This window comes from Labrus mixtus, chromosome 3 (assembly GCF_963584025.1).
Source record: "Labrus mixtus chromosome 3, fLabMix1.1, whole genome shotgun sequence".
NCBI lineage: Eukaryota > Metazoa > Chordata > Actinopteri > Labriformes > Labridae > Labrus > Labrus mixtus.
The window spans coordinates 13,201,839-13,214,947 of NC_083614.1; the positions used below are offsets into that span (position 1 = coordinate 13,201,839).

Here is a 13,109-nt window from a genome sequence, read left to right on the forward strand (position 1 = left end):
TAAATGAAGCTGTGGCTCCCTCAGCACATATATACATGAACATACACACAGCCATACATCAGCCACTGACCCAGTTTTAGAAGAAGTTAATCTGAACAACATGTAGGAAAACTGACGGCCAACGAGGAAAGAAAGAGCGAAAGAAGAGGAGGAAAAATGCAGCAGAACATTTTGAGTTTGAGCTGAGAGGAGGGGAGGGGAGGGGAGACGGCTGGTGTCAAAATGTGGTGAGAAATGCAGATCAATTTTATATATTATTTTTAAAATGAAGGAAATGTGCTTTTTTGTGATTCCAGCGAATTCCAGTTTGCAATATGTGTCTTTACAGCGAGGCTACGAGTGGAGCTGCTGCTGTCAAAAGCTCAGTTTGAAAGAGATGATCCCTTCAATGTTGAATGTGAAATGGAGATGAATTATCTGCAGAAGTCTCCTCCTCTCCAAATGAAACAGTTACAAGTTATTTAAACCAATAGAAACACCAAATTAAGTAGTTTGATTTCAAAATATTTTCAGGGATGCAAACTCATCAGGGATGAAAAAGGTGATGGATCCAAACCTCCTAGGGTGGTCCGGGGGCATGCCCCCCCCCCCGGAAGACTTTTTTAAAATATCAGCTTTAAAATGTGAATTTACAGAAGATTTTAGCATTCAGACTAAAGAAGCGGTGCAAACAATAAGAAAAACACAATTGCTTGTCTATATCTATGTTCTGTTCTAACTTTTTGATAAAGCTTCAGTGAAACATGAGAAACCCCATGATGCTCCCAACCTTCAGTCCCTTTTTATAAATGGGATGAATTTGCAGAACAGGGCTTACCATGTTCTACTAAGGGCTGATGTGAAGGCCCGTCACTATGTAAGTAGCTCTCAGAGCAGAGTCTGAGAGAACATCACACAGTCATCAAGTATGACAATATTTTCTCTCTTATCATAAAATATGTAACATTATCAATATATGAACCTGATGTTTTATCTCCTGCTGATTCTCATTAAGTTTATATTCCCTCTGGCCTTATTACATGTGTTGACACTGTCACATGTGCTGTCACTTTAATGTTGCCCGAGATAATAATGAAGCAGAAAGCTGTATGAAGTTACCTTCACCTAGCACACATTTCTCTCAACATCTTTGGCTACCAAATGGTAAATATGATCAGACAGCATGTTTAACTTTGAGTCTTTCCACAGTGTTTTCACGGGAAAATAACGTTATGTAAATTAGCCATGTGCTGCACATTGCGACTCATTGAATCAGGTTTCATTTGGTGCGGCGATATTGTGCAATCGCGGCCGGCGAGAGGAGGGTCTGCGGAGGGTCTGAGGACCCCGGCCGCGCATCTCCAAGACTTTGTAACAACGCGGACGGGTTCGCGCCGACAGCATTGCAATGATTGGCTACAGGGCCCGGAAGTTCTTTATTCGTTCGTTTGCACCCCTGTATTTTATTTGTTTTGACACAAGCTCCTGAAAATTTCCTGATGAGGGTGAATTCCGTGTAGCAAGAAATATCTAGGAAAATTCACTGCGAGCAAGTAGGCGGGCTCGGAGATTAATTTAAATCACGTGAACGTAAAGAAACTACTTTATTCTCTTTTCTTCTCAGCAGTATTAATGAATGTCCTTTACACTCTCTCTTGCTACTGTGAATACGTCCAATCACATAGCAGTGATATGAGGGAGAAACTGTCGTTATAGTGTCGGACTCTGTCACATCGTCCACCATCTTGGATTTATGCAGCGTCTTTTTTTTACGTCATGACCTTGCATGTCCTTTGCTTTAGGTGTTAAAAAACACCATACTACAAAGAAAGCTACCTATTGAGAAAGAGTGACAGAGAGTAAACCCACAGTACGATGAAGGATGGTGACTCATGCTCTTTGCGAAAACAGTTTTCTTTTTTATGAGAGCAGGAAATGATGAAGTGTTTTCTGAGGTGAAACCAGTTTGACTGCATGTGACGAGGTGTGGCAGCTTCAAAGAGAATCAAAGGATGGGGCGCTGGTGGCGCAGTGGTTGGGGCAGGCGCCCCATGTGTGGAGGCTGTGGTCCTCCAGGCGGGCGGCCCAGGTACGAATCAGGCCTGTGGCTCCTTTCCCACATGTCATTCCCTACTCTCTCTCTCTCCCTGACTTCTGACTCTATCCACTGTCCTGTCTCTGATATAAAAGGCACAAAATGCCCAAAAATAAATCTTTAAAAATAAATAATAAAAAAAATTTGTAAAAAATAAAAAGAGAATCAAAGCAAATACATGTCAAGACCTTGACTTGTAAAGCAAACTGCACTTTTACAGGATAGGAAGGATCGAATGTAAAGGAAGAACTTTGTATACCGCTGAAAACAAAGTGAAGCTAAAAGGTCAACAGAGTTTTAAAAGCAGCATCCCACAGATTCAGAGACAGATCTCAGCGGTTAGATGTCACAAGGATAAAAAAGGGTTTAGGTTAGACATTAACAGGAGGTGTATGTGTGGACGTTAATAGAGAAGCAGGATGTAAAGAAGCAGCAGTGAGAGTTAGAGGGGTGAGTACCTCCTGTCTCTGCTCCTCCCTCCAGCTCCGGTTTGCCTCCCAGCACGTTAGCAGCGATGTTGTTTACCATGTTGAGGATTGCATCTAAAGGACGAAACACACATACAAACAGTGAAGTTATTTTTAAAAGGGCTTGAGGTTCCTGGAAATAAGCTGGTAGGCTGCAGCCTGGGGCAAAGAAATGCACCAATGAAACCACAGACTAGCATTTCATTTCTTGTTTTTTTACTCTCCTCTCTCACACTGCTTTAACTTCAGTTCTTCTACCTGACTCTTTAGTCTCAGACTTCTCTGTCTGTTTCAGGATTTCCTTCAGCCCCCTGCCTTCTATTGTTCAGTACCCCTCTGAGTCTGGCCTTTTTAGATCAAACACATGTGCTTCTGTACTTTTTTCATGGTTTTTTGGTTCAAGCAAAGGAGAACTGTGCAAACAGCTCTTGTTAGTGTGTGCGGCTGCAGCCGTCTCAGAGGACACCCGAGTGTTGTTGCATGAATGTTTGCATCCAAAACCCTTTGTGTGTGTTTTATACCAAGCAGGTTCAAACCTACGGACATCTTCAAATTACAATGTGAAAGTCTTAAAATCTACTGGGATCTTTTTGTTGAATTCTTATAGCTTTAAGGGCCCTCAACTATAAATTACTGCCATAAACGGCAAGGAGATTATAAAGTGTTCCAGGGTTGGCCCTTTCAAAGTAAAAGTGTGGAAACCATTCCTACTTCTCCCCCCTTAACACTCCTCCGTCATGTGTTGTTATTAATTCACCCACGCTTGTTCATGAATCCTTTTGTGTCGTATGTTTTTAAATCTAGAATTTTGCCAGTCCTAGAAAAATGTGTGTGTTTGTGTGTGTTTGTGTGTGTGCATGCGTGCGTGTGTGTGAGTGGGGGTGTGTGTACATACTGGTCGCTGAGCCGAGCAGGTTTTTAGAGGCCTTGTCTTCTGATGGTTGATATCCTGGAGGATAATCTGAAGGGAAGGACACATTAAAGGTTACATTCAGCAATAACATCATAACATACAGCGGATTAAACAAAGTTTTGTTGTTTAAAACTTGATACTTGTAAATTTACAACTTTAATCTTGTTAAATTACATCTTGAATCTCAAAATCTCAGATTTTAACTTCCCCTTGTGTCCCTCATGCTCCGCTGAAAAGACTTGATTTAAAATAAATGCCAAAAGGAACTGATTATCGGTAAAGTGGAGTAAAATGTCAGCGTGGAACAGTGGTCTCACCGTAGTCTTCATCCAGGTACTCCAGTCTCTCTGAGGGGTACTGTGAATCTGAAATCTCCTCGTACTCCTCCACCATGCTCGTACCAAACACCCTGCACACACACACACACACTTTGTTACACAGACATTACAGGAAACAATACTAATAAACCGAACTACACAGAGGAGGGGCAGACATGTTTGTGAGGTAAAGAAAAACATGTTCAAAAATGCTGCTCAGATCAGATGGGATCATTTCAGGGTTAATTTGATGAATAGATTCACTTTGAGCTTCTTTTGGACAAACACATGCAGCAGAGTTGAACAGCCTCTTTAAACACAGCAGCGGCAAACGTCCCTGATGACCCCACTTCTCTGACTCACACATGTTGGTACATGTTGGCCTGCGTCTGAAAGCTTTTACTGAGAATTACTCATCAGGTAAAGTGTGTTTTTCTACAAACACGAGGGCTTTAAATGAAGGACGAGGTGTAGCAACTGATCATTGTCTAAATTGCACATATATGTTTGCAATGTATTTGTGCAATTTAGACAGAGTGACTTTCACTGCAATTTTTGGTTGATTGAAAACAATTAATGACACACAATTGGGTGCCTAGGACTTCTACTTTTGTTGCCATGGTAACAAACAGAAACTATATTGTTTGATTTTTACTAGAATTGTATCAAAGTTAAAATCACATGTTTTTATCACAAGAAGTAAATGCAAGGATTTGTAAAGGATTCATTTTCAACAAAGAATGTCCGATCACTGTCGGGTGGGAGAGGGATCTCCTGAGGCAAGACATGACTTAAAAAGAACAATGCCTTTATATCAACTCTGCGTGTAGTTCAACAGAATCACAATATCAACAAAAGAGAGGAGAAGAACATCCTGGAGAACGGAAAACATAATGCAGCCATTTAATTATTGCACAGAGATCGCAACTGTCTCGTGCATACAGTTTAAGGCCGTGCACCGAACACAGGGAATAAACGTCACCACCCCCTCCTACTCTAGATGTAAATTCTTCTGATTATATCCTACTGCGTTCTAACATCAGCTCACTCAAACTTCATGAGGAAACAACACTAAGGGGTTTGCGTTCACACATGCTGCTCACCATGAAAACTTTGTTTTGTTCAAGTGTGAACAAGACAAAATCCATCACTGGAAACAGTGGCATTGTTAAAACTCATATGATATTAAAAGTGTTTGTAGTGTTGAAGACCTTTTTAAATATTTAATGATAGTTAAGCTTCAGGTTATCACACAAAGGACTCTAGAACCAGGAGAAGTTTCTCTCTTACCTGATGAGACTGAGCGGACAGAAATGTTCTGATCCAAAGTGGGACAGAAGTTCAACCTGCAGGGAAAAGAAGAAGAACTGTCAAACTAAACTTCACAATAACTGCAGTTAAGAGTTAATTAATGTATGTGTGCCCACTCCATGAACCCACACCCCACCAAACACCTGAAGAGAAATCTTTAAAATGCAAGGCTCTTATAATGCGCTTAGTGTGCATGTTATATTTATGAAACATATTAGACATGCATTATGGATTACACTGTGGCAAAGCTCACCCATTACAGACCATTATAAGAGTGCAAGTTAATCTCTGACAGAGAGAGAAGAGTGCTAACCTTTATGTACTTGATGAACATCTGATGCGAGAGGAAGACAGCAGAACGACAGGAAGAGAGAGAGAGAAATAAAACAGAGAAATCAGTGAAGACTGATTCAAGCTATGAGCAGCTCAGGCATCAGAAACACTGTGACAAACACACTGCTGATGAACACACTGCTATGTTACAGTCAGGCAGGAGACTACAGAGAGCTTTCTAAAAGACAGACAGACACACGGACAGACGGGTAAAAACACACAGCGGGACACACAGAAAACATCAGAAAATCAAACAGTAGCTGCTGCTCAGATCAGTGATCTGACTCTGCAGGAATAAAAATCAGTTTATGTAATAACAACACGATTATTTCATAAGAGAGCACATGAATCACAGCGAGCGCCCACATGTTAACGCCCACACTGACATCATCACAAATACAATCATTGGAGTATTAAATAACTTTGTAAGGAGTCTAAACTGTGAATATGTAGTAAGCAGAAGAATGAAGACAGACGAGTTCAGAGAAGCACATTTACAAATTAATTATTACATCAAAACGTGTTCATTGTAAAGTCACCTGGATCAGCACAATAGAAACACTCCACATCATTCACTTTCATTAAACACAAGTAGCACTCAGAATGGGGAACACTCGGTAATACTTAATAAAACTTTAGTTATCAAGTCGTCGCCACAGCGGTCTGAAAGATGTCCTGTTGAGTGTTTAGTTGTAGAAGAGACGGCCTGAGCTGTGGGCTTGTCAACATGTTTTTAAACTAAAATCAGCATCCATGAAATTAAAGTTCACTGAAGCATAAGCTCATAGTGTGTGCTAAGCCCTCGCCTTTTTTGTTGTTGCAGTTTTTGTAGTAATGCCTTTTTTAGACCGCAGAATGTGACAGTCAAACAGGCTGAGCTAATGGCTACGCTCACTTTTTTCTGTAGTTGTATTTAATCTGCACCCTAAGAGGAAGTGAGTGTGAAGAGAGAGGAGAGAGTGTGTATGTGACGTCACTGCAGTTACAGCCAGTAAGTGTGGGAAAGCGACGTGCTGGTGTCAGGAATCAGCAGGACGTCAGAGGTAAACGGCTTGAAGAAATGTTTGGATTCATGACAAAAATTAAAGAAAGCAGAAGGAGAAGCTGTGGAGCTACAGCACATACTGTGACGCAAATGTGAACTGAATGCTGCCGCTAACAGGTTATTAAATGTGTTTTATAACTCGTAAAAGCGGCCGTTGTGTCTATGGATTTTCAGTATCTGCTCTCAGTGTACTTTCTTATCTCTTAAGGACACTTTGAGATGAAAACAGTTGCTCAGATTGACAGTCACAACAGTAAGTTGTCATAGTTGGGCTTCCCACCCTGAGTGTGATTCTTTTATATTTTATAGTCTAACATTTCAGTTTCAGAAGGCAAACTATTGTGATCCTCCAACGCTGGTGATATAATTTCCTGAAATAAAAACAGCAATCTACCCTTAATTAACAAGTGAAACTCTGTCTCACTCACACACACACACACACACTCTCTCTCTCTGTCACAAACACACACAAACAGACATACACATACACAGGGAGTAGTTCGAGGCAGCGCTGGAGGCAAGTTAACTAACGGAGGAGTCATGAGAGGGTCCAGAGCGTAAATACAGCAGAGTATATGAATGTGTGTCTGTGTGTGTACAGTTCATTTTTCAACTAGGGTCAGAAAATAGAGCTGAGCATGAATAAAGGAACGGTTATCACTGCTCTGTTTGAAACATAAGGGAACCTTCACAGAAGGAAAAAGTACCTTCACATATTTAGCATACAGCTGCTCGTCCAGGGGGAAGCTCTGAACTATTCGCTCATCTCGCGCGTGGAAGGTCCCCAGCTTCACCCACTTGTTGGTCGGATATCTGCAGACACAACCAGAGAGCATTAAGAGACAAGAGTGTGTGAGTGTGTGAGTGTGTGTGTGTGTGTGTGTGTGTGTGTGTGTGTGTGTGTGTGTGTGTGTGTGTGTGTGTGTGTGTGTGTGTGTGTGTGGCTGGGCGTAAATGCCTCTGAGTGGCTGTGACTCTGTCCTTGCATGCCAGAGGGGGCGTTTATGTGTTGTGGTGCGAGACGAGGCTGGAAATAGATCAGGGAGGTGAAATCCAAAACAAAGACTACAACAGTTCTAAGCTGAGTCGAAGTTAATGCCGTGACTTTCAATCTACCAGAAATTCCTTATCACCTTTCAAAATAAAACCACTGTTTTAATCCAAATTGTAAGTAAAGTCCCTGAAATGCAAAACAATAGAATTTTAAACATGCATTTAAAACTGTGATTAATCGCATTTAACTACTGAAATTCAGCAATTAATCATGATTTTAAAAATCTAGCATTTCACAGCCCTAGTTTGAACACAGGCAGCTTTTCAAGGAGTGAGCGTACCTGTCACTGATAGAAACTAAAAAATCTCTGGGCGTTGATGAGAAGAGCTCAAAGTTAGCGATGTCCAGCTGTTTGACCTGAATCGGCTCACAGAGCTCAATAACAAACCTGGAGAGATAAACAGAGGAGGTGTTAATAAAAACTCATAAAGAACATTTTATGCTCAATGTTTTTGTCAGTGAACTCACCAGATCTTGTTGCTGCAGGGATTCAGCATGTAAAGGTCCATGTTCTCCATGAGAATAGCTGAAGTGCTCTGAAGAGGAGACAAAAGAGTGACTGTGAGTGAGTTATCTCGAACCATCAGTTTATTCTGTGATGTATTTATTTCTTTAACAGCTGGTAGACGCTGTTTCATGTGAGAACAAACATGTCAGGGTAGGGGTGTGGGAAAAAAAATCAATTCACATCAGATTTGTATGAATATCTAAGATTCTGAATCTTCTTCACTTAGAAATCATATCACAGCGTGATTAACACAACTGGAATTTAAGTTCCCGTTTAGTAATTAACATGAATTCTTTTCACACATGGTCATGTAATGTGATTACAATTTTAATATTAAGTCACAAAGAACCTCTAAATGCTCGGACTAAATGCAGGCGTCATCCATGTGCTGTGACCTCTGTGTTCTTTGCTGTGTGTGTGTGTGTGTGTGTGTGTGTGTGTGTGTGTGTGTGTGTGTGTGTGTGTGTGTTGTAAACAGAGGTGGTGTGTGTCTGACCTTGGCCTCGTTGTTGGCAGACAGTATTTTAGCTCCACACTCCACTGAGGCGTAGTTATTCTTGAAGTTTTTCTGGACCTTCTTTACTGGGTGGGGGACGCCGGTGGGGGAGGTGTGGAGAGACTGACCTGCACAGGGGGGGAGAGAGAGTGAGAGAGAGAGAGAGAGAGAGAGAGAGAGAGTGTTACAAACGCTGGGAAATAAAAGAGTGATGCCTGAGAGGAACAAGTTAGAGATGTTACATAACGTGACCACACAGACACACGCTCTGCTGACCACGGCACACGATGGCATGCACAGAGAGGGAGAGAGAGAGAGAGCGAGAGGGAGAGAGAGGGGGAGATGCTGACAAAGATACACAGGAAAAGAGTATGAGGAAGGAAGCTGAAGAGAAAAGACAGAGGTATATCACGCAAAGAAACACTCACAGTGAGAAGGACAAAGCAGAAACATGATGAGATGTAGATTAAATCTAGCATGAAGGCCTCTTTTGTCTGCAGGAGCAGAGCAGTGCCTGGGCTCATGTCACACAGTCAGATTCATGTCATCAGGATGTCCTTTGAGTTTCCAGCTATAGAAACAACATCATGGAACATTGCTCTTTGCTCTGTATGCGACACCTCTCTTTCCATACGTGCACATGCATCTATATGTGTGTTTGAATTATTCAGCTCTTACTTTTCTCCTTCTCCACCTCCATGACTTGTTTCTTCCACTCGTCAAAGGTCGGGATGTCCTCTTTACTTGGCACTGAGGGATCAGTCTCGGGGCCAACACTGGCATCCCCCACCTGAGCACAGGTGAAGCACACACACAAGGATGAATGAATAAGGAAGGACGGGCACAAAGACACAAATGAAATCCCTACATGCAGTCATGCGATGCTTTAATGATATATTTGAATGTTTATTTGAATGTTTTTGTTTTCATATGCCGTCCTGTATGGTTGTCAATGTCTTTTTTCACGTATGTTTTTTATGCTCTTGGTGCAAGGCTAATTCCTCCAGGGGCAATAATAGTTTTTATTCAAAAAAGTTAAAGACGGGAGTGTTGTTTGAGGTTAGTCGTATTAGAACTTTGTTGGCTGAAAGGACAAAAGTATTTGTTGCAGACGTTTCAGTTCATTTTGAGTCCTTCCCTGCTGCACCTTCTGTCTGTCCCTGACCGCACCAGAGAAGATACATGAAGGACAGCTCAACATCTGTGACCTCTGACTTTGATTTGCAGCAGAGCACAGTGAAGTTCTAATAAACGGTGTCATCAGTGATTCTTTTCATGACTTGCGTTATGAGCACTCTAAACAAAGACTCTCGTCCACAGAGGAGGCTCGTCATACTGAATTAGAGCCTTCAGCCTCTAAAGCTTTGAGATGCGCTGAGCTGTGAATAATATTTTGACGGATTATATAAACGTGGCCTCTTGGACCTCACACGACAGTCTGATCCTGAAAAATCCACAAACTTCCACGGCTTCTTATGCAAACAGACCAACAGCTCTGACAGGAGTCATTAGCAGACAGATTAGGAAGCAGACTTGGACCAAAAACAATAAAATCATGCACAAAAACACAACACAGACGCAAATCCCCAGATAATAAGTAAATTCCTCCGGAAACACTCGTCTTTAATTTTTCCTCCAACAATGAAAACAGAAACTGAAAGTATGCGGACTCAGCATTCACACCTAAAGCTGCCAAATGCTACGACAGCTGTGCAGCATCTTGCATCTTTATAGCTGATGGGGAAATTAAGTCCTACAAAACTAGAGTTTTACATGATTGAAAAGGTGTAAATGTAAACTGTTTAGAAATTTAGAATAGGTCTCACTCTCAATCTGACTTTCATCTGATTTAAAAAAGGGATGTAATTAACTTATGACAATCAATCTATTTTTAGCTCGCCATCATCTCTTCTTTGCCATGGGAAAAAAGGTTGACAAACATTTATCATCTTTATTATCTGTTAATAAAATGTTCATTGGAGGGGATAACCTACTAATTCTACATGATATGAGCAAAATATGCAATGAGCAATGACATTTTCCAATAGTGAGAAAAACAATCTGAAGCGGGTTAGATAAAAAGATTTATAGCTGATATACACTCTAATATCTCAGTTTTTATGTGTATCTGCTCTTCTTCATGTTTTATACAACACCTGTGTTTCTAAATGTCCCTCCTGAATCCACATAAATCCAAAAAGCTGTTTTTGTTTCAACACTTAATTGGCACCTATTCATTTGAGAGGAGTTGATATCTAGCTTAGCTTTATCTGACGAAATGATTGGGAGAGCATCGTTTGTTTCCAGAAAATAATTCTTTGCAGTTTGTTTATTGTGACTGCTAACATCGCAGAAACAATGACACCAATAATTTGTGCCACCCTATTATCCACCTACCTGCCATCCAGCTGTTACAAATCCACTTACATTTGTTTTTCTACTGATATCTTATATTTGATTTACTCGGGAGCTTTGGATTTCATTACTTGAAAAACTGCATGGTGTAAAATGTGAGAAAGCCCCGAGGCTGCTGACCTTCGGTTCTTGGAGGAGCTGGGAGGCATTTCTCTCCTGGTCAGGATCAGACAGACCATCCTCCGCCTCCTGTTGCTCCTGCTGTTGCTCCTGTTGATGTTGTTGTTGTTGTTTTTCCTGGTCTACCTGACCTGGAGTGGACTGGACCTCTGCTTCAGAACCAGAACGGTGGATCTGGTCTGACTGCTGGTCCTTGGAGCCGGGTTCCTCCACGCTACAGGAGGAGAGGGAGGAGGGATCAGAGATGGATAACAGAGAGTGGAGAGCAGAAATAAGTTCTCAGAAATGTGATGAAAACATGAAAATATTCTTTCTTAAATTTATTCAGAGTACTGTGAGTCCTGGTTGTGAGCAGGCAAAACGATGGAAAAGGAAAAAAATAAAGCAGAGAGAAGCGGAGAGCAAGGCCAGCAGTCGACGGCTGCGCACAGCAGAGAGGTGGAGCTTGTTACTTGATTACCTGTCGCTGTGCTTTGATTGGCTGCCTTGGGGGGGTCAGAGACTCACCTGAAGAGAGGGCGGCCAAAGGGGGAGTTTTCACAGGTTGCCAGTTCGGGGGGAATGACCCCGCACTGTGAGTCAGAGTGCTCAGCAGAGACAAAGCTGTCTACTGGGAGTTCATCTCCTGCACTGGCAACCCACACTGCACTGAGGGGAAAGAAAGGACACGGCGTTTACCACACCTCCTTACACTGAGGGGAGAGGAGGAGATAAATGAAATAGAGTGTAGAGAAAGAGAGGAGGAAGGACAGAGAGAGTGAGTGAGAGAGAGAGAGATAGAGAGAGAGAGATAGAGAGAGAAAACAGATGAAAAAAAAAAGGAGGAGAGGTCGCTCGCCGGGGGAGACGGATGAGTACGTTTTAAAAATTCCTGACGTCTCTGAGGAAAGATTCAAAGATGGAGGTGTTCTTCTTTGAGGTCTGATCCAGCAGTTATGCAGAGTGATCACGCTCAGATCTTCTGGTGATTTTTCGCAATGTCCACAAGCTTTCATTAAAAGTCCGTCTGACAAAGTGTCTCTGCTCAAGCAGGTCCAGGAAACTCCACGATGATGAGTGCCAAAGTGACTTTAAAAGATCCGAGATGTGAAAGCAAAAATTCTGATCTTCTCGCTCAGCGTGTGATCACTGACCAAGTGAGTAAATGAAAAACTAAAAATAATAAATCATAAACAACTGAAGGGAAAAGATGTTAACAAAAATATAAGAAAATGTGCTCCTGTTGAATGATGTATAATATTTATAGTTGGGTTTGGTTGAAGCTGGTTTTAACGTCATCAGAGGAGAATGTTTTTGTTTCTCTCTCTCTCTGAGTTAAAGCATGGTACCCAAAGACTCTCTAAGTTAAATGTAAGACTTTAACTCCCCACAGGTCCCCTGAGTTAAATCCAGCTTCTGAACCAGACACCCTCCAGACTGAGGGACTGAACATGATCTTACCCTGTGTGGGCGGGGTCGGCGCTCTTTGAGGTAGGTATGTTTTCAGCTTCATCGGAGGAAGGGGGTGTGTCCAGGCTTGGGGCTGCAGCAGGAGTCTCAGTGACGGTCTCTGCAGCTGGGGCGTCTGTAGACTCCTGGATCTGTGCTGGAACTGGTTCTGGAGTGGAGGACACAGGTACATCCTGGTCCTGGTTCAGATTCTGGTTCTGGGTGTGAGGCTGCAGAACCACATCAGCCTGGGGGTCTGGGTGAGGGATTGGGTGGGGGTCTAGCTCAGAAGCAGCAGGTTCAGGATCAGACTCAGGGTCAGACTTGGTGTCCTTCAGCTCAGCTTCTCCAGGATTCACAGTCTGCAGAGCGAAGACATGAAACACATTTTAGTAACATCTTAGAAAACACTGGATTTGAAAGCTTTTAAAATATCTTTAAACGCCACCAGTGGAACAAACTGGAGACTATCCTTTGTCATTATTCACTTTATCTCCTTTTCACGTTTTATTTGTTCTTATCTAAAGTACTTTTTGTATCGTTATACATGCACAGCATTCAATGAAGTAAACTGAAGCCGTTTTCACACATGCACTCCTAGCCCTGAAATCCTCCCGATCAGCTTGTT

The 13,109-nt window shown here is 42.1% G+C and overlaps 1 protein-coding gene across 4 annotated transcripts in view; it reads right to left on the reverse strand.

Moving 5' to 3' along the window:
- The window catches only part of suco (SUN domain containing ossification factor), a 49,600-nt gene that overhangs the window by 10,013 nt on the left and 26,478 nt on the right, over positions 1–13,109 (reverse strand). For 2 of the 4 annotated variants that reach the window (XM_061032120.1, XM_061032119.1), the window contains exons 4-16: positions 12,494–12,843; positions 11,561–11,701; positions 11,054–11,267; positions 9,197–9,308; positions 8,519–8,646; positions 7,983–8,050; positions 7,795–7,902; positions 7,168–7,273; positions 5,396–5,416; positions 5,062–5,117; positions 3,772–3,863; positions 3,437–3,502; positions 2,533–2,616 (exon numbers count right to left, since the gene is read on the reverse strand). In XM_061032120.1, the coding sequence (XP_060888103.1) occupies positions 2,533–2,616; positions 3,437–3,502; positions 3,772–3,863; positions 5,062–5,117; positions 5,396–5,416; positions 7,168–7,273; positions 7,795–7,902; positions 7,983–8,050; positions 8,519–8,646; positions 9,197–9,308; positions 11,054–11,267; positions 11,561–11,701; positions 12,494–12,843 (1,546 nt within the window). The remainder of the gene's footprint in view (positions 1–2,532; positions 2,617–3,436; positions 3,503–3,771; positions 3,864–5,061; positions 5,118–5,395; positions 5,417–7,167; positions 7,274–7,794; positions 7,903–7,982; positions 8,051–8,518; positions 8,647–9,196; positions 9,309–11,053; positions 11,268–11,560; positions 11,702–12,493; positions 12,844–13,109) is intronic. The other 2 variants (XM_061032123.1, XM_061032122.1) reach the window with 2 other exon arrangements.